Source organism: Marmota flaviventris, chromosome 3, assembly GCF_047511675.1.
Source record: "Marmota flaviventris isolate mMarFla1 chromosome 3, mMarFla1.hap1, whole genome shotgun sequence".
Taxonomy (NCBI): Eukaryota; Metazoa; Chordata; class Mammalia; order Rodentia; family Sciuridae; genus Marmota; species Marmota flaviventris.
The window spans coordinates 103,300,490-103,322,677 of record NC_092500.1 but is presented as its reverse complement, the minus strand read 5'-3'; the positions used below and the strand labels follow the sequence as shown (position 1 = coordinate 103,322,677).

Sequence of the window (22,188 nt, the reverse complement as noted above, 5' to 3'; positions counted from 1 at the left end):
CCCAGAAGCTGAGATGCTGTGAGAAGTTAAGAACATAATATAATCTCCTCCGTGGGAACATGCACATTTATAGTGAAAATTCAACAATTGTCTGTAGTGGAATTAGATTTGTTGTGAAAATGAAATGTGCCCAGCTTGTCCTGAATCAATTCAGGAATAAAGATCGAAAGGAAAAGATTAAATAAAATCCATAATTTTCAGAGTAGTAAGTATAAGATATTAGACATGTCCAGGCTACAAATTGACTAGAAGCTTGAACCTAGGATTATTGTAGGTTCTGAGGGACAGTGGATTTCTAACAAGAGATAAGTGGGTAACTTGTAGATCTCTGCCTCTCCAAGTCTATAGTTTTTTAAAGTGCTCTGGATTCTCAGCGTAAGTTCAGTATTATTTACATTTGTTTATGTACAGGTCCCTATTCATTTCTTCTTTATTATTAATTTAATGCCTACCCCTATCTGCCAGTTACGCACCCTGGTTTTCACTCCAATGTGCTAAGAAATTAAATGCGTAAAAAGTGGACTCCTTCAGGCTCCAGATCTTCTCCTCTTACCACCTTAAGGCTGGATGTTCCTGGCTCTTCTCTCCTTCTTCCCTTCCTCCTTGACCTTCTGTCTTTAATTACTCCCCTCTCTTGTCAGTAGTAGAATCTGAAACAGTTCTGTTATTTTTAGAGAAATAGCACTCTCAAGCACAAATCCCATCTTTGCTACCATCTCCCCTGAAAAAAGGTCATTTACTTTTTCTCTATTTTCTTACTTCCTTAACGTATCAGCATTTGAATTCTGCTTCCAAGACCCTCATCTTTATTTCTACACCACATATATACAGAAACTAGTATATTACAGAAACTAGTATATTTTAGTGACTTCCTTGTTTTGTTCTCTAAAGAGTCCAATCTTACTTTAATTTTCCATCAATGCTTTTGACCTTCTGATGATTGTCCACTTGTGTGAAATCCTCTAATGTCTTGACTTCTGTATGGTCATTCTCTTCTGGCTCATTGAATCTCTAGAAATTTCTTTCTTTCTTTTTTTTTAAATCTGAATCAATGGATTCAACTTCTCTACCTACCATGTGCATATTACCTAGTGTGGTAATCTAGGCTTACTTCTCCTTTTAATTTGCAAAATCTTCAGGAAGACTTTACACTTTTGTGGTTTTAACCACTACATGGGTTTTTTCCTGCAGTTATATTCTGCTATGACCTTTCTACAGAACTCTGAATTTCTCAGTACAGTTATATTTTTAGATTCCACAAATATTTTAAGCTCAATAAATTCACTATTATTATGCCCACTCTTTTATTTCCACTTGCATTTCTATTTCAACTTGTGTTTCCACCCATTCATGTAACCTCCAAATTCATAAAAATAGAAGTCATTTTTATTTTGTTGTTGTTTGAACCCACAGATACTACACTCATTTGTACAAGCTATATGCTAAAAAAGGATGCCAGATCATTGGTTGGCAAGCTTTTTTCGAAGATCCAAATAAACTTGAAGCTGTGAATACCATATGCAGTTATCCTACTCTGCTGTTGTAATGCAAAATCAGCCAGACATGAAATGTACACAAGAAAATGTGTCTGAAAGTAGAACCTCCTGTGAACGTCTAGAGCGTTTGGGTCCCTGGGTAAGGGTCACGAAATAACCGGGACACAGGGGATGCAGAGCCAAGGCAGCAAATGCAACTGCATGTTGAAGTTTATTTGCAAGTTTCTTTTATACACTTCTTCTAACAAAGCAAGCAATTCTTCAATAACACTTTACCCACATTGTCCAAATATCATGCCTCAGCGGATACACAGAGCTAGATTCAAATTGTTCCTGTTTGTTTGATAAGTACCCTCCTAAAGTTCTTTGTAGACATTATCTACTCCTCTGAGGATGTATTTGTTTCTTCAGAATGTACTGTTCCCAGGATAAGTATGCAGGAAGCTTCTTCCTCTTGGCCAAACCATGCAGAACTTGTGACTTGCGATAAGGGGAAGAGAACTTTTCCTCCTCCTAGCTGAGGTTTGCCTCAGCTGACCTAAATCACAGCCACAGCTCTTGCAAACTGTCAGGCCTGAGGGAGCTAAACTCTGCACACTTAAACCCCAACAATTTCTTTTTTTTTCTTTTGCTTTTCTAAAACAGCTTTCCACAAAGTTAATATAGCGTTTTGAGATGGTCTTATGCACATACAATATATAATTATAAACAGGATAATAACTAAGCATAACATTATTCCCACTCCTCCAGCCGTATGGGTAAGACTTTGAGCAATTCCTTTGGGATTTAATCCCTCTAACTCTTTTAAAAACAATTCAGCTATTTGTGCAGCAGCATCATGTTGAAACCCTTTTCCAAAAATTTCAAATACATCCTTTTGTAAAGAATCAATCATTAATTGAGTTGTATCATTACCATCGAGATAATTTTGTATGATACTCCATTCGTGTAAGCTTTGATTATATTGTACATTAGTTATACAGAAAGAAGTTGAATTCCAGTCACATTTTAATCTAATTTCTTGTTCTAAGGTGAGTATCTTTTTTCCTAACCAATTAACTGTCTGTTTTAAAATATCTATTTGAGTTTGAAGTCTAGAATCAATTTGAGTCTGGGATAGCCATAACTCATGCGAATCTTTATGCCATTCCTCAACAAACTGTTTTGTCTGTAAAGAAGTATGTAAAGCTATCCCTGAAACTGTAGCAACTGTAGTCACTGCAATAAGACTTAGAATTACAGCAACAATAACTCCCACAAACCGTTTAGTACGTTTTAACAATTGTCTAAAAAATTTCAAAACCAAAGTATTTACAGGATCTTGAGACCATGGTCTTTGTAAATTCACAGGAAGCCAAATGTGAGAGCGCTGTTGTAACAGCACAATGGAATAACCAGGAGGAATAGAAACAGATGTATTAATACAGGTATACAATTTACAATTAAAGCATAAAATTCCCTCATCAAAAGTAACATTTCCAATTAAGAACAGGTATGGCATGGGCACACATGTGGTTATATTATATTCTGTTTGTAAATGATGAGGGTACTGCACTGAAGCCAAGCGTGGATCAGCAATTTCGCCATCACCCCAGGCCATCAATTTGTTGTTCCGAATGGTTTCATTCCATCTCTCTTTCGGCGGGATTCTGTATGTAGGCTGGGGTAGTAGATAGGGTGCCCCCCTTGGTGCCGTTCTGATTGTGACGGGTCTGGATCCACCGCCCTGGGAGCCACTGCTGGTGTCCATTTTCTGTTGAAACATAAGCATAGCCCTTTCCTCTACAAAGTAAAATCCCTGGCTGCCATTCAGCATCTGCCGCAATTTTTATCCAAATTGGTTCATGAACTGTTTCTAAGGTTTTTTGCTCAAAATGTCGTTCTGCTCTTGTCAATATTTCTCCTTGTGGAAGATTAAGAAAATTTAAAATAAATAAGGCTTGAGGTAACAATGCTTTAGGTTGATTTTGTAGATGTCTAAACAAGTGCATATTTAAATCTGTCATTTTTCTCCTTTTTAATTTTTTAATTTGTGTTTTAAGCGTAGCATGTACATGTTCTATTAAAGCTTGTCCTTGTGGATTATATTTTATTCCAGTTAGATGAACAATATCATATAATTTGTAAAATTCTTTAAAATTTTTACTAGTATAAGCCAGACCATTATCAGTTTTAATCATAGCGGGAACTCCCATAATAGCAAATGTTTCCACTAAGTGTTGAATAACATGACGGGTGGTTTCTCCAATTTGAGCGGTAGCCCACAAAAATTTAGAGTATGTGTCAATAGTAACATGAACACAAGAATAACGTCCAAACAAGAGAACATGTGTAACATCCATTTGCCATAAATCATTAGGTTGAATCCCTCTAGGATTTACTCCAGAAGGTACAATCCTAAGATGTAAAGGTCGACAAACTGGGAAATTTTTAATAATTTGTTTTGCTTGTCTATATGGAATCTTATATTTAATGTGTAAATGTCCGGCATTAGAATGAAACAGATTATGTTCTTCTTGAGGAGTTTTGAACATCACTAATTTGTCTACCTGAGCATTACCATATGTCAAAAATCCTGGTAATTTAGAGTGTGATCTTAATATGATCTATAAATATGCGAGCATTACGAGCTTGTAAAAGTTTTTGTAAAGTAAGAAAAAGATTTTGTAGAGTAGGTTTATTAGAATAGGCTACTGCAGTAAATATATTTTTAATTACTCCCATCGTGTATGCAGAGTCAGTAAGAATGTTAATGTCTTGATTATCAAAATCATTTAAAACTTGAATGACTGCAAATAATTCATTTTGTTGAACAGATTGATAGTTTGTTATTTGAACCCAATATTGATTCTCTGTCCAATAAGCACTTTTAGTTTTTGATCCATCAGTAAACACAGTAACAACATTGTCTAAAGGATATTCACTAATAATATTATTGATTACAAATTGTTGACGTTTTAATATGTCCCTTAATTTACCCTTGGGGAAATGATAGGAAATACCTCCGGTATATTCAGCCAACGCTATTTGTAGCATTTCAGTCATTTGTACCAAGTAAGTCCATTGGTCTTTAGGTAATGGGGTAATTATGTGAGAAATGTCATTGCCCGTCAAAGTTATACTTTTCTGTCTTCCTTGTTCAATTAATAATGCGATCTGGTCAGCATATGGCATAATATTTTTGGAGAATCTATGTTTTGTATGTAGAAAAGTGTTAGAGTCAAATATTCAACTCAACAAAAATAAGAAACATTTTTGATTTCTCTGTTAGATGTAGATTGTTTCTCCTTTTGCTAATGAATGTTTTTTAGTTGTAATATCACTGAGCTGAACAAATAAATCACCTTGAGTACATAAGGAAAAATAAACACATGTTAAATGGATAAATTACATCTTTACTAGATCATTTTTACCTCTAATACTTCAGAAGCTTAGAGATTTAGAGTATTCTTACATTAACTGCAAGAAAAATTAAAAGAGAAATTCCTTTTGAGATCACAACTATGAAGTCATGTGGTTATAAAATTTTGCATTTGTGTGCAAAACATGAATCACATTTACCTTTATTTTTCCTACTTAGTCTTGTCAATCAGTTAGCAGGACTTAACAGATACCTTTCAAAGAAACAGAGATTGAGATGTGTTTATATAACTTCAATAACCTCATCACTATAGTAATGAGAGATGTAGTATCCTTTTGTTATGGTTCAAGACAACAGGGAAGGAGAGATCACAAGAAAGAGAAATCAAAATTATTACAACTGAGAAACTACTTCTCATTAAGTTTTACCATGGTGCCACCTTCATTTTTACATAAGCATGGTGGCATAATTCAAGCTCAATAAATCGGAAATCTTAATATTTAAAATTTATCTTGACTTAAATGCCATTAACTTTAGAAAAAAATTTAGTGGAGAGAAGAATGTTATTTCATTTAGGAAAAATAACCATTATCTTTTTTTCCTAATCTTTAACACACACAATTTAAACATATACAGTTGCTTTAACATTTTACATAATTCCTATGTATTGGAGCAAAATTATTATAATGAGTAGCAAAAGCATTAAGCAATGCTTTTACATAATGGGATTGAGGTCCGTACATTGTCATTGCCTTTTTTAATCTGCTAATATGATCAATATCAATCCCCTCATACCGAGGTGGATGTGCCATTCCATTAACTGGATCAGGCCTGATTATAGGAAAAGCAAAGAAAGGAGTTCCATCCACATCATCAGAAGGTTCTGAGTCCATTTCCTGGACAGCCTTTAAAGAAGCTGCCAAAAAAGGATTGGTGGCCGGAGGGGCAGAGGGCCTGTTTCCCGATAAAGGCCTAGGGTCCATTTTAGCTTCTAATTTATTAAGACGTCCCAAAACCTCCTCCATAACAAGTTTGAATTGCTCTGAAATGGAGCGATCATCAATCATCGTTTTTACTTTTGTTTTCTTTTCCGTAGTAGTACCAATTAAATCAGCAGAATTTTGTGAAGAATTATGAGTCAATTGTTGCGTATCTTTTATTACCTCTTCTTTTTCACTAACATCCAGAGGGAGATCTAAAATAGAGGGAGCTAGCTCCTTTTGTAAGTTGCCAATTAACCTTTCTTCCTCCATAGCTTTAAACATTGTATATAAAATAGACCAGATAGACCAAAAACGAATTGGAATTTTTTCACCTTGCCTCATGGCCTTTTCAACATTGTGACGGACCCGTTTTCAATTATCTACATCCATAGATCCTTCCTCCGGGAACCAGGGATTCCATTCCCTGACCATCTTAAGACACATCTCTATATCAGAATGGGAAATGTTAATACCATAGACAGCAAGTGAATGCCTAAGAATACGTAAAAAAGGAAAAGATGAAGATTGTCCCATCACCCTGTAATATAAAGAAAAATAACTTACCCTTCCTGACAATCCAGCAGGGTCCCTGTTCGGGCACCAATTGTGAACGGCTAGAGCGTTCGGGTCCCTGGGTAAGGGTCACGAAATAACCGGGACACAGGGGATGCAGAGCCAAGGCAGCAAATGCAACTGCATGTTGAAGTTTATTTGCAAGTCTCTTTTATACACTTCTTCTAACAAAGCAAGCAATTCTTCAATAACACTTTACCCACATTGTCCAAATATCATGCCTCAGCGGATACACAGAGCTAGATTCAAATTGTTCCTGTTTGTTTGATAAGTACCCTCCTAAAGTTCTTTGTAGACATTATCTACTCCTCTGAGGATGTATTTGTTTCTTCAGAATGTACTGTTCCCAGGATAAGTATGCAGGAAGCTTCTTCCTCTTGGCCAAACCATGCAGAACTTGTGACTTGCGATAAGGGGAAGAGAACTTTTCCTCCTCCTAGCTGAGGTTTGCCTCAGCTGACCTAAATCACAGCCACAGCTCTTGCAAACTGTCAGGCCTGAGGGAGCTAAACTCTGCACACTTAAACCCCAACAACCTCCCATAAAAATCGATTCATAAAAAGAGATGAGTTTGTCATCCCTTTGGATTAGAGTTGGGTACAGTAAATTCTACATGGGGCTACTGGGTAAACCAAGGACAATAGGAATGGTACTGTTTGGACTAGTGATCTTCTTGCCTGAAGTCTCTACCCCCAAATGTATTCATAACATCATTTTAATATTATTTTCCAAATATATCTTGGATACATGCTCTTTCCTTTTCAAATTCACTGCCCTTATCTAAGTGTAATCATGGAAGAATATTTCAAGGTCTTCCTAATCTGATCTCTTATGGTGAAATCCTACAAATAAAATCACCTTTATAAAATTAAAATCACACTGAGGTAGGATAGAAGAAATAGAAAAATTAATGGAAAGGATATATAAAGAAAATTGTAATTCAGAAGTTTTACATACTGTTTTAGGCCTGTCACTTCCTAAAACTGTCTCTCTGGCAAGCCCGTGACTTCCGAATTCCTGGGAAATCTGCAAATCTTCCTGTGCACTGTTCATTAACCACCCAAGAGATAAAGCAGAGAGAGATGATATTTTGAGAAACTCATAGTTCAGGGGACTTTATTTTATTTTTTTTTCTTTTTAGATATACATGACAGTAGAGTATATTTTGACATACTATACATACATGGAGTATAACTTATTCTAATCAAGATCCCATTCTTTTGGTTGTACATAATGTGGGGTTTCACTGGTGGTATATTCATATATGAACATAGTTATGTCCAATTCATTCTACTGTCTTTCCTAGTCTTATCCCTCTCTCTCCCCTCTTTGTTTAATCCACTGAACTTCTATTCTTCCCCTCTCCACCCCTGGTTGTGTGCTAGCATCTGCATATTAGAGAGAACATTTGACTTTTAATTTGGGGGGATTGGCTTATTTCACTTACTATGATAATCTCCAGGTCCATCCATTAACCAGCAAAAGTCATAAAGTCATTCTTTTCTATGGCTTAGTAATATTTCACTGTGTATATATCTCCCATATTTTCTTTATCCATTAGCTTAACTATTATTAGAATATTAGAATTGAGCTGCTATAAATATTGATGAGGCTATTAGAATTGAGCTTCTATAAATATTGATGTGACTGTGTCACTGTAGTATGCTAATTTTAAGTTCTTTGGGTATATTCTAAGGAGTGGGAAAACTGGGTCAAATAGTGGTTCCATTCCAAATTTTCTAAGGAATTTCCATACAGCTTTCCAGAATGGTTGCACTAATTTATAGTCCCACCAGCAATGTATAAGTGAAACTTTTACTCCCACATCCTCACCAACATTTATTGTTACTTGTATTCCTGATGATTACCATTCTGATGGAATCTCAGTGTACTTTTTACATTGCATTTTTCTAATTGCTAGAGATGGTGAACATTTTTTTGTCTATTTGTTTACCATTCATATTTCTTCTTCTGTGAAGTGTCTGTCCATTTCTATTGTCCATTTATTGATTAGGTTATTTGTGTGTGTGTTTGTGTGTGTGTTTTAAGATATTTGCATAATTCTGGTGATTAATGCTCTGAGGTGTGGATGGCAAAGATTTTCTCCCATATTTCTACCATATTTTCTCTTAATTGTTTTCTTTGCTGTGAGGAATGTTTTTACTTTGATACCATTCCATTTATTGATCTTTGATTTTACTTCTTGAGCTTTAGGAGTCTTGTTGAAGAAGTTGGTTTCCGAGCCAACATGATGGAGAATTGGGCCTATATATTCTACTAGTTGGTGTGGTGTCTCTGGTCTAATGCCTAGGCCTTTGGTCCACTTTGAATTTTGCACAGAGTGAGAGAGAGGTGTTTAAATTAATTCTGCTACATATAGATTTCTCATTTTCTCAATACCATTTATTGAACAGGCCACGTTTTCTACAATGTATGTTTATGGCACCTTTGTCTGTATTAGATAATAGTATTTATGTGGGTTTGTCTCTGTATTTCTTTTCAGTTCTAGTGATCTTCGTGTCTGTTTTGGTGCCAATGCCATTCTGTTTTTATTACTACAGTTCGGAGGTGCAATTTTGGGATTGTGATGCCTTCTGCTTTACTTTTCTCACCAAGGATTGCCTTGGCTGTTCTGCAATTCAGGGACTTTGTAGCACTATTGTTTGGTCAGATAATGAAGAACATCTTATCCTCAGGATCTTGAAACTCATCAAATCATTTCCACATACATTTCCATACCCCCCTGTACCAAGTTTACTTTAAAAGAAAAGCTGGGGACCTAAAAAATGCATCTTTCACTCTTGAGATTACCAGAATTCTCCCTTGAGTCTGTATTCCTTGCTTTACCCCAAAAGATGCCTCTTTCTGAAAATTGTCCCCATTCTCCCTTGAATGTGTACCTAATTTCCTAAATAAACCTTTGCCTGTACCTCTGACTTCCACATGCTGAAATTCCTTTCCATCACATAAGCCAAGGTTGAGTTGCCCCTTCTCTCTAGGAACTCCTTGGACCTTTCTTTGGAGACATCTCATCTCTCATGACAAGACCATATCCAACTCTTACATAAAGGGAAAACTCTCAATCTGTGTAAAGCACATTTTATCTAAATTTCTAGACTCATATTCTAGTAATCTTTTCTCTGGAGCTTTGCAATCTAGCAACATTGATTAATTTGGAGTCCCAAGAAGCTTATGTTTGTTTATCTGCTATCCCATCTACCTTTACTACTTTACTTCCTTCAAATTTCTACCTGCAAAAGTCACCTTCAGACTCCAAAACTGGGTTCAACTTTCACATTTCTATGAACATTTTCTTTTAATTCTCCACAATAACTGACAAAATTAACCAGTTTCACTTCTTTGCAAATCTGTAAGCTTATGCACACATTAGTAATTAAACATATTATACTTCATTGGATCCATCTGATTAAATTTTTTTCTCCTTTACTAGACCATATAAGGACAAGAATTATACTTTAGGCATCTAGGTTTCTTCAGTGTCTAGCACAAGGCCTAAAAGATAGAAAATTCTCACTTTGTTGAACTGAATTGACTTGAATTCCCGCAAAGATTGAAATCTGAAAGTAATTACTCTCTGAAGCTATGTCCCAGGAAGCTCTAAAATATTGAGATTTTTTTTAATTTTAAATGCAGAGGGAACTTCCAGATCATTACAGGCCTTGGATGGAAATTGCCAAAAAGCTTCCTCACTTGATTGAAAGTCACCAGCTTCGAGCTCATGTCAACAAGGTATTTACTTTTCTTTTTCGTCTCTTTATCCCCTTCTTACCATCTTGCTTCCATCTTCATACCACTTTTACATTTCAGTCTTGTGGAAGTGAAGCAGTTGACCCAGAGAATGGTCATTGCCATTGTCATGGCATATTACCATGACAATATAAATATCTCATCCTTCCTAAAAAATAGGGTGACTCCTTCCTGATCTTGACTTTCCCTAAAGTTTCCAGAACCTATACAGACAATACCCGTAATGTAGTAAACACCAGCCAAATGTTTGTTAAAGAAGAATCTGGCTGGGAATTGAATGAAAGTTAATGAAAAATGTGTGACTTGGAGAGGATAGGTGTGGACATCCTCAGAGGCCTCATTCCAAGTCACATGATAAGTGCTCTGCTGCCTCTGAGTGAATCTGTGCTGATTTTATCTTGGGTCTCACAGAATACTTGAATACAAGAATTTCTGAATTCTAAAGTCAGGATTAGCCTTGGATGATACAGAAATAATTATCTGCAAATATCACATAAGTATTTACATAGAGTTAGGTATATGATGAGTAATATGTGACAAAATGAATATTTTTTTTTCTCAAGAGTATGTAATGAATCAAGAAAATTCCAAGGAAAACCAAAATGACCTCACAAGGAATAATAAGAAGGTATAATAGGAAAGCCATAGACTTCCAGAAATACCTGGATTTAATCTTGATTCTATCACTCAGGTAGCACATGGACCTGGTGAAAATCTATTGACTTCGAAAATTTACTTCCTTCTTAAAAAAATGGGAGAAATTCTAGTCTCATAGTATTGCTGTGATAACTAAATGGTTTTGAAGGGGACTTCCAGGGCTTGATATATGTTTGATATTTCCTTCTCCTCCATCCATCATAATCATACTACATGATTTCAGAGGCACAAAAAAGATTTTTCTACTCTTCAGAACTCTATTTCCTGATGGAATCATATTTAGTATCTGTAATTACACACCCATTTAAAAATATTCCTTGATGTTCAACTGTAATGCACCAATAAAATGTAGAAAAATAAATAAATAAAAATATTCCTTGAATGTCTGTTCTGTGAAAAGCACAAGATTAGAAACACATAATAAGAGATTGTCTTCAATGTCTGTGAAGATGTTAAAAGTAAACCTTGAAAATTCTTTGTCATTTGTGTAAAAAGTTTTATGGGCATGACCAAAGAAATACAGAAAGAAGAAAGAAGAAACAAATAAAATATCTCTAAGGGCAGGAAAAGAGAGGAGATTATAGAGGATGGAACAAAAACTTTAAGGAGTTTTAAATCACATTAAGTAAATCATGTGTCAGATACACAAATAAGTTTATAGTGTTCATAGCAAGCGCTCAACTAAAGCAAAAGAAGAAGCTCATGGTTGCTCCTTCCCATCTCAGAAAAGTAGAGAAGCAAGCCTGGGGTAACCCTGGACAGTTGGAAGGAGGGAAGAATGGAATTCAATTTGTGAAATATGTAGTCTCTTGTACCAGACTTCCCTAAAGTTTTGATTAACCCAACATTAATAAAGGAAAGGGGGCTGGGGATGTGGCTCAAGTGGTAGCTCGCTCGCCTGGCATGTATGGGGCGCTGGGTTTGATCCTCAGCACCACATAAAAATAAAATAAAGATGTCGTGTCCACTGAAAACTAAAATATAAATATTAAAAAATTCTCTCTCTCTTTTTAAAAAAAATAAAGGAAAGGACTTGTCCAGTTGGTACTTTTCAAAGACAACACTGAAATCAATCCCTTGACAGTTGTTACTTACGTTAATATTATCTCCCCAGAATTTATGTTCACGTAAAACTTTGGAAATGGTCTTGTAGAAAGAGTATCTTTGTAGATGGAATGAATTTAAGAGTTCATACTGGAATTCCATACTTTATAAACCTGATATTACTGGAGTCCATATAAGAAGAGGGAAACTTGGACACAGAGACAAAGGAATGCAGGGGAATCCATCAAGAGAAGACGGTGCAGTGGTGCATGCCTGTCATCCCAGCAGCTTGGGAGGCTGAGGCAGGAGGATCAAAAATTCTAAGCCAGCTTCAGTAATTTAGCGAGTCTCTAAGCAACTTAGCAAGACCCTGTCTCAAAGAGAGAGAGAGAGAGAGAGAGAGAGAGAGAGAGAGAGAGAGAGAAGATTAACACAGATAAGGGAGATATGCAGCAATCTAAAATATGCTAAGGATTATGGGCACCCATGAGAAGCTAGGAGAAACACACGGGAAGTCTCCTTCTAAGACTCCAGAAGAAATCAACCCTGCTGATATCTTAATTTTAAACTTTTATCTTCCTTAACTGTGAGAGAGTAACTATTGTTTTAAGTCACTCATTTTGCTATAATTTGTCAGGGTAGCTGTAGGAAACTAAGACAACCTTCTTAACCTCTCTCTCTACTTCTTTTTACTTATAAAACGCCCAACAACACAAAACCACTCAGAAGAAGACTTCACTACCAAAGGCTGAAGGCTGAGACTTAATCAGCTGGAAATCATTTCCGAGGAGATAATATGATCATTTCTAAAACCTCATATGGAGATGTGGATGAAAATATCTGTCCTCTGAAATCTCTTACTTGGTACAGATTGCAATATAATAAGTGAGTATAAGATTCTGATCTTACAATACACCAAGTCAACTTAGAAAGGCCCAATAGACTTATTTGTATTCTAAAACAAAACTTGTTTATTGGCTGAGTCTCATCCTCCTACATTTCCTAAGACGATATGTTCACGTGGAGTTATACAAGAAACTCAGTAGTATTCTGCAAATAAAGGAAAGCTTTATTAGTTTTTAATCTTGATAAAACTGACCTTCTCTTGTGAACATGAATAGATAAACCAAAATTTACCAAACAATGTAGAAATCATGAGTAATAGAAAGCGATGGTGGTCTACAGGACATGCAGAGCCAATGTCTTCCAAAATATAACCAAAGATGAGATTGATATTTTAAAAATTCTAATTAGTGTGTAGTATATTGTCTTCACAATTAATTGAAGGTTGATATGTAAAAGGAACTATCAGAAAGCAAAGAAACAAATATACAAAATGCTCAAATCCAGTAAATTCAGTGAAATCTTGACTTTAAAAAAATGAGGTTTAGGAACTCCCCTGAAAAATTTCATAAAGCATACAGCAAGAATCAAAGAAACAGAAACTATCAGAAACATGAACATATATACATATGTGGAAAAAAAGAAATGCAAATGATCTAAACTGTTATGTAACAGAATATTACATGGGATTACATTACAGATTATTATGGGTATGAGAAAAGCAGAACTTCCAACATTTCAGATCTTATGAAATATTTGAGTTTTTATATAAGAAAAAAATATGAGAGGTTGAGTGAGGGAAACTTATAATTACCCTGGTGAATTTTCAAATTTTCTTGCATAATAAAAAAATTCTGCAACTTCTTAAGGAAAAATAAAAAAAATGAAAAGTAATTTAGTTTTAGAGCAACCACATAGAAATATTTATCTATAATATCACATATTAAAATGTAATTGAATACTTATTTTGCTAAAATTAAATATATATATATATATATATATATATATATATATATATATATATATACACACACACACACACACACACACACACACACACACATTCAGCCATACCAAATGCTGGAAAGGGCTACAGTGACTCAGTATGCCAAAGGAAAGAAGATCCAGGGAAGAAAGTGGTCCAGTGCCCTAACATTGTGAAGGAGCAAGAGACCAAGAAGGTGGTAAATCCTCTTTGAGAAAAGTCTTCAGATTTGGGGCATGGCATGGTACACTCAGCCCCAAAGGGACCTTGCCTGCAGGCTAATAGTGCCTTCTGCAATTAAACACTTCATCCGCCCAAGTCTGAATTGCCAAAAGCTACCCACTATCAAACTGGACTTTTAAGTATAGACCAAGTAAGAGACAAAGCAAGAAAAGAAGCCAGAACTGTTGACCCTAGCTATAAAGAAAACTGTTGACAAAGAAGTTATCTCTACTAAGAGACCACCTGTCCTTTATATATGATGTCATCAACTTGGTGGAGATTAAGAAGTCTCAGCTTCTGGTGATTGCACATGAAGTAGGTCCTGTCAGAATGGTTTTCTTCTTTTCTGCCTGATATTATAAAATGGGAGTTCCCTACTGAATCAACCAATGGGAGAACCAGACTGGGGCATCTAGCCCACAGAAGATCAGGAATATGTACAACACTGTCACCATAAGGCTGCTTAACTGGAAGGCAAATGTGCTCTGCCTAAACTAATAGAAGCTGTTAGGACCAATTACAATGACACATGATGACCTTCATGGTTACTGGGGAGGCAATACATTGGGTCAAAACTGTGTGGCTTGTGTTCCAAGCTGGAAAAGGCAAAGTCTAAAGAACTCATCACTAAACTGGACTAACTATATACTGTTGAGTTTTCTGTACGTAAAAATAATTTTTAAAATGTCTGTATGTAACAATATGAACTTTCATTCATTGTTGATGAGAATGCAAATTTCAAAGCCACTTTGAAAGATAGCTTCACAAATTCTTGTAAAGTTCAATAGACTTAACATACAAATCAGCAATAGTATTCCTAAGTATGTATCCATTGAAATTGAAATTTTATATTCACAAGAAAGCTGTATGTGAAACTTCATTCATAATTACCTAAAAAGACTTTGAATCAACCAACATATCCCTAACAGAAGAGTGGATAAACTGAGTTAAAGCCTTTCTATGTAGTGAAATATATGGCCAAATACTATTTAGTGATAAAAATAAATGAACTATTGATTTGTGCAACAGCATGAATGAACATTAAGTATACTCAACTAAAGAAAGTTGTCAGACCCTGAAAGTACATATTGTATGATTCCCTTCTTTACATTCTAGAAAAGCCAAAACTATAAGCACAAAATCAAGGGTTACTAGGGTTTGGTGAGGACAGAGTACTTGACTCCAACAGGGATGCACACGGGGACTTTTAGGATGATGAAATTCTTTGTTCTACATGGTACCCAGTAGTGGGCACATGACACTCCACAGTGAGCAACTCATGGAATTGTACAACATAAAGAATGGACATTCACCTGCATAAAATTTTAAAAAGTAAATCAGAATATTGGGAGGTCCCAGGATGCAATGTACACTGTGATGAATGAATCTAAACTGGACTACAGACTTAGGGCAGAATCTCAATAAAGAGGGAGGGAGAAATGGGAGCTGACCTAAATTACCTTGGAAAATAATATTCGACTAATATTATTAGCAAGGCTAAAGAAAAAATGAACTATACACAATCCATACTCTAGGGGATAAATCTGTTTTTCATTAGATACAGTATAAACTTGCTTTACTTGTACTTGGGTTGAGCAAATATGTATTAGGATTGTGGATGATATTTCCCTGTGAGGGAGGAAAGTTACAGATTATCAAGAAGAGAGGGAAGCTAGAAATAATTTGTGGTACTGGAATAGAGTTGGAGACATCAGTATAAAGTCATGTTCAGCGATATATATATATATATATATATATATATATATATATATATATATATATATATATACACATACACACACACACACACACACACACAGACATGTGTGTGTATCTTTATGAACATATATGGGTAGGTGGATACATATACATCAATAAATTGATACTAAGCTCATGCGTGTAATGCTAGTGGCTCAGGAGGCTGAGGCAGGAGGTGAATACAAAGCCAGTCTCAGCAAAAGCCAGGCATTAAGCAACTCAGTGAGACCCTGTCTCTAAATAAAATGCAAAATAGGGCTGGGGATGTGGCTCAGTGGTCGGGTTCCCCTGAATTCAATCCTTAGTACCCCCCAAATAAATCAATAAATAGATAATAAGTATATAATATTATAAATATGTACACACACACACACACACACACACACATACTTTTCCTAGCTCTGTCCACTGACAGGATGTGAAAGTAGGGACATCCCAGGAGCAATGAACAAACCCATCACTCAGAGAAATACTCTTTTTGACAACAAGAACCAGGGCTCCCTGATTATTCACCTGGGGCAGAGAAAATACAAGAGCACCCTAGAACATCTTTCTAGAGAGTAAAACACTGCTCAAAAAGAATTGTTATGGAAAAATCAAATGGAACTCAGGAGCCAAACTTAAAGAGCTACCAATGGCCAGGCTGGAACAATTTAAGCATGTAAATAAACTAGTATTCACTTTCATTGTATCTCAAAATTAGTGTACACACACACACACACACATATGTGATATATGTATGCACACACACACACACATATATATGTGTATATATGTATATATACACACACATATATACTGATATATCTTAAAAAGATAATTTACAGGTCTGGGGGTGTGGCTCAGTGGTGGAGCACTTATCTGGCACACTGAGGCACTGGGTTCCATCCTCAGCACCGCATAAAAATAATTAAATAAAACAAAGGTATTGTGTCCATCTACAACAACAACAACAACAAGGACGATGACAATTTTACAAAATATAATTTAGGAATATTTATAAAGTTTGAAGAAAAAGAGTCTTTATAATGCTGACGTGTATTGATCATCTATGAGGACAAAAGATAACAAGTAATCCCTCCAATCAAGAAGTAAGAAAATATACCAGCCAATCGAGCATGTGTTCCAAACAACAACAACAACAAATTACAAACCAATATAAAGGAATTAGAGAGGAAAATATGAGTATTTCAGAAACACTGCTAAATGAAATTTTAAAAATTTATGACTGATTCTAAACAATCATTGATAACATAACTATAAAGGAATTTCTGTAACAATGTGTGCAGGCATGTGTGTGTATATATGCATTCTTGTATCCAGGCTATGTTAATATGAAGTAGCTAAAATTTCAAAATTCTTTTTAACAAAATTCAAGACATAGAGTCATGTGAGAGTTATGTAAGTTTATACTACATTTATGTCCATTTGCTATTCTGTATTATGAAGCAAATCAACCATAAATAATGTATATTTAACAGGAAAGTAAAACAATTTGCATTGCCAGTTGTTATGACATACTTTACTACAAAGAAGTTGACATCAGATGGTATGGGGCAGCAGTAAACAGAAAGAACTAAAAAATTAATAGAAACCTACATACAGATCTGTGTATATATTGAAACTTGATATGTGGCAGAGGTGGAATTATAGAGCAATGGGGAACTTTCTCATAGCAGCATAGCCTATAGTCCATACACGCTGCATGCATAGAGCAAACTAAGTTTCATCTGCTTCTTTCACCACAAACAAAAATAAAATTCCCCATTCACAATATCCTCAAAAAAAAAATAAAATACTTGGGAATCAACCTAACAAAAGAGGTGAAAGATTTATACAATGAAAACTACAGAACCCTAAAGAGAGAGATAGAAGAAGATCTTAGAAGATGGAAAAATGTACCCTGTTCATGGATAGGCAGAACCAACATCATCAAAATGGCGATATTACCCAAAGTTCTCTACAGGTTCAACGCAATGCCAATCAAAATCCCAACGGCACTTCTGGTAGAAATAGATAAAGCTATCATGAAATTCATATGGAAAAACAAAAGACCCAGAATAGCAAAAGCAATTCTAAGCAGGAAGTGTGAATTGGGAGGTATAGCGATACCAGATTTCAAACTGTACTACAGAGCAATAGTAACAAAAACAGCATGGTACTGGTACCAAAACAGGCAGGTGGACCAATGGTACAGAATAGAGGACACAGAGACCAATCCACAAAATTACAACTTTCTTATATTTGATAAAGGCGCTAAAAGCATGCAATGGAGAAAGGATAGCATCTTCAACAAATGGTGCTGGGAAAACTGGAAATCCATATGCAACAAAATGAAGCTGAACCCCTTTCTCTCGCCATGCACAAAAGTTAATTTAAAATGGATCAAGGAGCTAGATATAAAATCAGAGACTCTGCACCTGATAGAAGAAAAAGTTGGCTCCGATCTACATATGGTGGGGTCGGGCTCCAAATTCCTTAATAGGATGCCCATAGCCCAAGAGTTAAATACAAGAATAAACAAATGGGACTTACTTAAACTAAAAAGTTTTTTCTCAGCAAGAGAAACAATAAGAGAGGTAAATAGGGAACCTACATCCTGGGAACAAATTTTTACTCCTCACACTTCAGATAGAGCCCTAATATCCAGAATATACAAAGAACTCAAAAAATTAAACAATAAGATAACAAACAACCCTATCAACAAATGGGCCAAGGACCTGAACAGACACTTCTCAGAGGAGGACATACAATCAATCAATAAGTACATGAAAAAATGCTCACCATCTCTAGCAGTCAGAGAAATGCAAATCAAAACCACCCTAAGATACCATCTCACTCCAGTAAGATTGACAGCCATTATGAAGTCAAGCAACAATAAGTGCTGGCGAGGATGTGGGGAAAAGGGTACACTTGTACATTGCTGGTGGAACTGCAAATTGGTGCAGCCAATATGGAAAGCAGTATGGAGATTCCTAGGAAAGCTGGAAATGGAACCACCATTTGACCCAGCTATCGCCCTTCTCGGTCTATTCCCTGAGGACCTTAAAAGAGCATACTATAGGGATACTGCCACATCAATGATCATAGCAGCACAATTCACAATAGCTAGACTTTGGAATCAACCTAGATGCCCTTCAATAGATGAATGGATTAAAAAACTGTGGCATTTATACACAATGGAGTATTACGCAGCACTAAAAAACAACAAAATCATGGATTTTGCAGGGAAATGGATGGCATTAGAGCAGATTATGCTAAGTGAAGCTAGCCAATCCTTAAAAAACAAATGCCAAATGTCTTCCTTGATATAAAGAGAGCAACTAAGATCAGAACAGGGAAGAAGAACATGAGGAAAAGATTAACATTAAACAGAGACGAATGGGGGGAGAGAAAGGGAGAGAGAAGGGAAACTGTATGGAAATGGAAGGAGACCCTCATTGTTACACAAAATTACATATAAGAGTTTGTGAGGGGAAAGGGGAAAAAAACAAGGGAGAGAATTAAACAACAGCAGATGGGGTAGAGAGGGAAGATGAGAGGGAAGGGGAGGGGGGATAGTAGGGGATAGGAAAGGTAGCAGAATACAACAGTCATTAATATGGTATTATGTAAAAATGTGGATGTGTAACCGATGTGATTCTGCAACTTGTATTTGGGGTAAAAAATGGGAGTTCATAACCCACTTGAATCAAATGTATGGAAGATGATATGTCATGAGCTTTGTAATGTTTTGAACAACCAATAAAAAAAAAGATGTTTGAAGAACTTAAATGTAAAAGACAACAGTAGTCAAGTTTTAAGAAGGAAACATAGGGGATTTTTTTTAAAGTACTGGAACTAAAAAAGAATTCCCTAACAAGATGTATAATTGGGATTTTTTTTATAAACCCAGTATCATTAAAATAGGACCTTGGATCATCAAAATAGGCTAAAAGAAAAACGAAAGAAATAGCCATAAACAATCTTTTCTTAGTGCTTAGGCAGGAGTGTGCCCTTAGAGGTGAAAAAGTATAATTAATCTTAGCAAAATATATGCAATAGTTCTGAAAGTGAATGAGGTGCAGCTGCAGGCTGTAAAGGCTGATGAATATCAAAACCACAGTGTTGAATAAGAAAAGTAAATCACAGCATACATTCAGTATGATGCTATTCTGTTAAGTTCAAAGTCATTCCAACTAAATAACACAAGGTAGAGTGGTCATATGTATTTTTACATGACCTATAAATAGCAAGGGAATAAAAAATGCATCAAATAGATGCTTTTGAGGGACAGGCAGGGTATTAGGTAATACAATTAGAAGCACTCACAGGGCTCTGAAGGTTTGATCAAGCTCTGTTTCTTAAGTTGAGTAAAAGGTAAGTAAGTGCCTATATGTATTCATTAAGCTGTAAACATATATCACATGCATTCAATTCATATGCATGTGGCATCAATTCACAAAATACTTCTAATAAGTAAACAGCTATGAGATGAACTTCAGAATGTTCAGTGGAGAGACACTGTTCAAACAAATTGGCCTGAGTCAAGTTGTAGATTCTGAAGGAATGTTCACTATTTCTGAGAGGCTCCTCAACTGTTTTTGTTTGTTTTCTGTGATGCTGGGAATCCAACCCAGGGCCTCATGCTTGCTAGGTTAGCACTTTGCCACTGAGCTACACTACCAGCCCAGGTTGTAGAGCATAACATATAATTTGAGGCCTGGGGATACAGCTAGGTGGTAGAGCCACAGGATGCCCTGACTTTGAGCCCCTGAATGGCAAAACCAGGACAAAACCAAAGGGAAAAACTCATACTTCTCTCTGCCAACCTGAGTCCAGAAACTCTCAAAATGTTACTTGAATTTCATCAAGAAAGATAAAGGTTCCATTGGTAGAGCACCTTTTTTTCCTGTTGTGATGGAAACCATAATTTATACTAATTAATAAAATTTTAATATCTTCTTATAAGGGAAAAAAATAATTATGTGTTCATATTTCCAAAGTCATTAAAAATTCAGAACAAATTGGCTGAGGAATAAAATGCAATCAATATATTTTATTCATCTGTGAAAGAGGTATTAATAATAACCCTCTCATAATATCTTTTCAATGTGCCCAACTATAATATAAATAATGTTAAGGTAATGTTCAAAGTATTATTAAAAGAAAACAATAAACTTGGAGAAAATTTATATCAAATATTAAGATCCATATGGAAAATGTGTTCCACCACATCAATAAGATGAATAATCACTGGAAAATATGGGCAAAGGAGATATATATATATATATATATATATATATATATATATATATATATATCAGTTACAGAAAGAAATATTCAAGTTGTTAATAAATATGAAAAATGACCTCATCAACAAACCAAATATGCAAGTGAAAACAATGAATTAAGTGTCTTTATCTAGCAGGTTGCAATGAATTAAATTAAACAAGTAAACACATTAGCATAGTATTAGTCATGATCTAGAGGAACAAACACATGTTCAAGATAACTCTTTCTGGCAAACAATTTTAAAATACCCATTAAAATCTTAAATTGCTTCAATCCAGAAACTCTATTTTTATGAATTCATCTTGCAAAGATATATACTCAAAAGGGCAAAGATGAGTACACAAATCTGTTTATTGCAACAATTATAATAGCAAAATAAAAAGATAAAATATTCTAAAGTTCTATTAATAAATGGATCTGTTAAACAGAGGAAAACTGCAGCTATTAAATTACAATGTATGTGTGTATACAATGTATATATGTATACATGTATATGCCTATATATACATATTTTTTGCCATATAGGTTACTGAAAACAAAAGTGTATAACAGCATATAATGTGGACTATATGATGTATACATTAAAGGAGATTGAATTATTATTGAAAAGATAGATGCATAGATAGAAGACATATTAAACTTTTAATGATTATATCCAAGAAGTAATATAGATACTAGCAGAAACAAACTTCTGCTTATAAATTATGTATGTTTTTGAGATATATTGACCTATACTGTATTTGATACTGTTTACAGCAATGTTTTATTACTTTTGTAACTTAAAAATATGAATACTATTTTTAAAAGACAATGTTTTTCTCCACAAGCTTAGTCTAGCTGATGAGTGAGACCTGCCAAGAAAAAAGATTAATGCTAGCTCTTTTAATACTACAATGTCACCAGCAAAACAACATGTGACTAAAGAAGCAGTCATTGAGCTGAGCAAAATTCTGGTGAAAGAAAAGATATTGAAACCAACTAGTGGAAATGCTGATTCTTATGTTGTACTTAAAGTGGCTTCAATCCCACCTCCTTCCTATCAAAGGAGATTACAACAAATACTAAGAAAATCAGGAAATAAGCCAGTTCACTGTTGTGAGGTACGAAAGGGGAAATGTTTTAATATTAAATTAAGCTAAACTATTTCAGCCAAGTATATACTTTCCATCTTACAATGAACCAAAAGTAGGAAATCAAGTTGATTGCCTTAAAATGAGGGAAATA

The 22,188-nt window shown here is 35.2% G+C and overlaps 1 protein-coding gene across 1 annotated transcript in view; it reads left to right on the top strand.

Moving 5' to 3' along the window:
- Ido2 (indoleamine 2,3-dioxygenase 2) overlaps positions 1-22,188 on the top strand; it is a 65,504-nt gene that overhangs the window by 10,015 nt on the left and 33,301 nt on the right. The window contains exon 2 of the mRNA XM_027939226.2: positions 10,068-10,163. Within this exon, the coding sequence (XP_027795027.1) occupies positions 10,068-10,163 (96 nt within the window). The remainder of the gene's footprint in view (positions 1-10,067; positions 10,164-22,188) is intronic.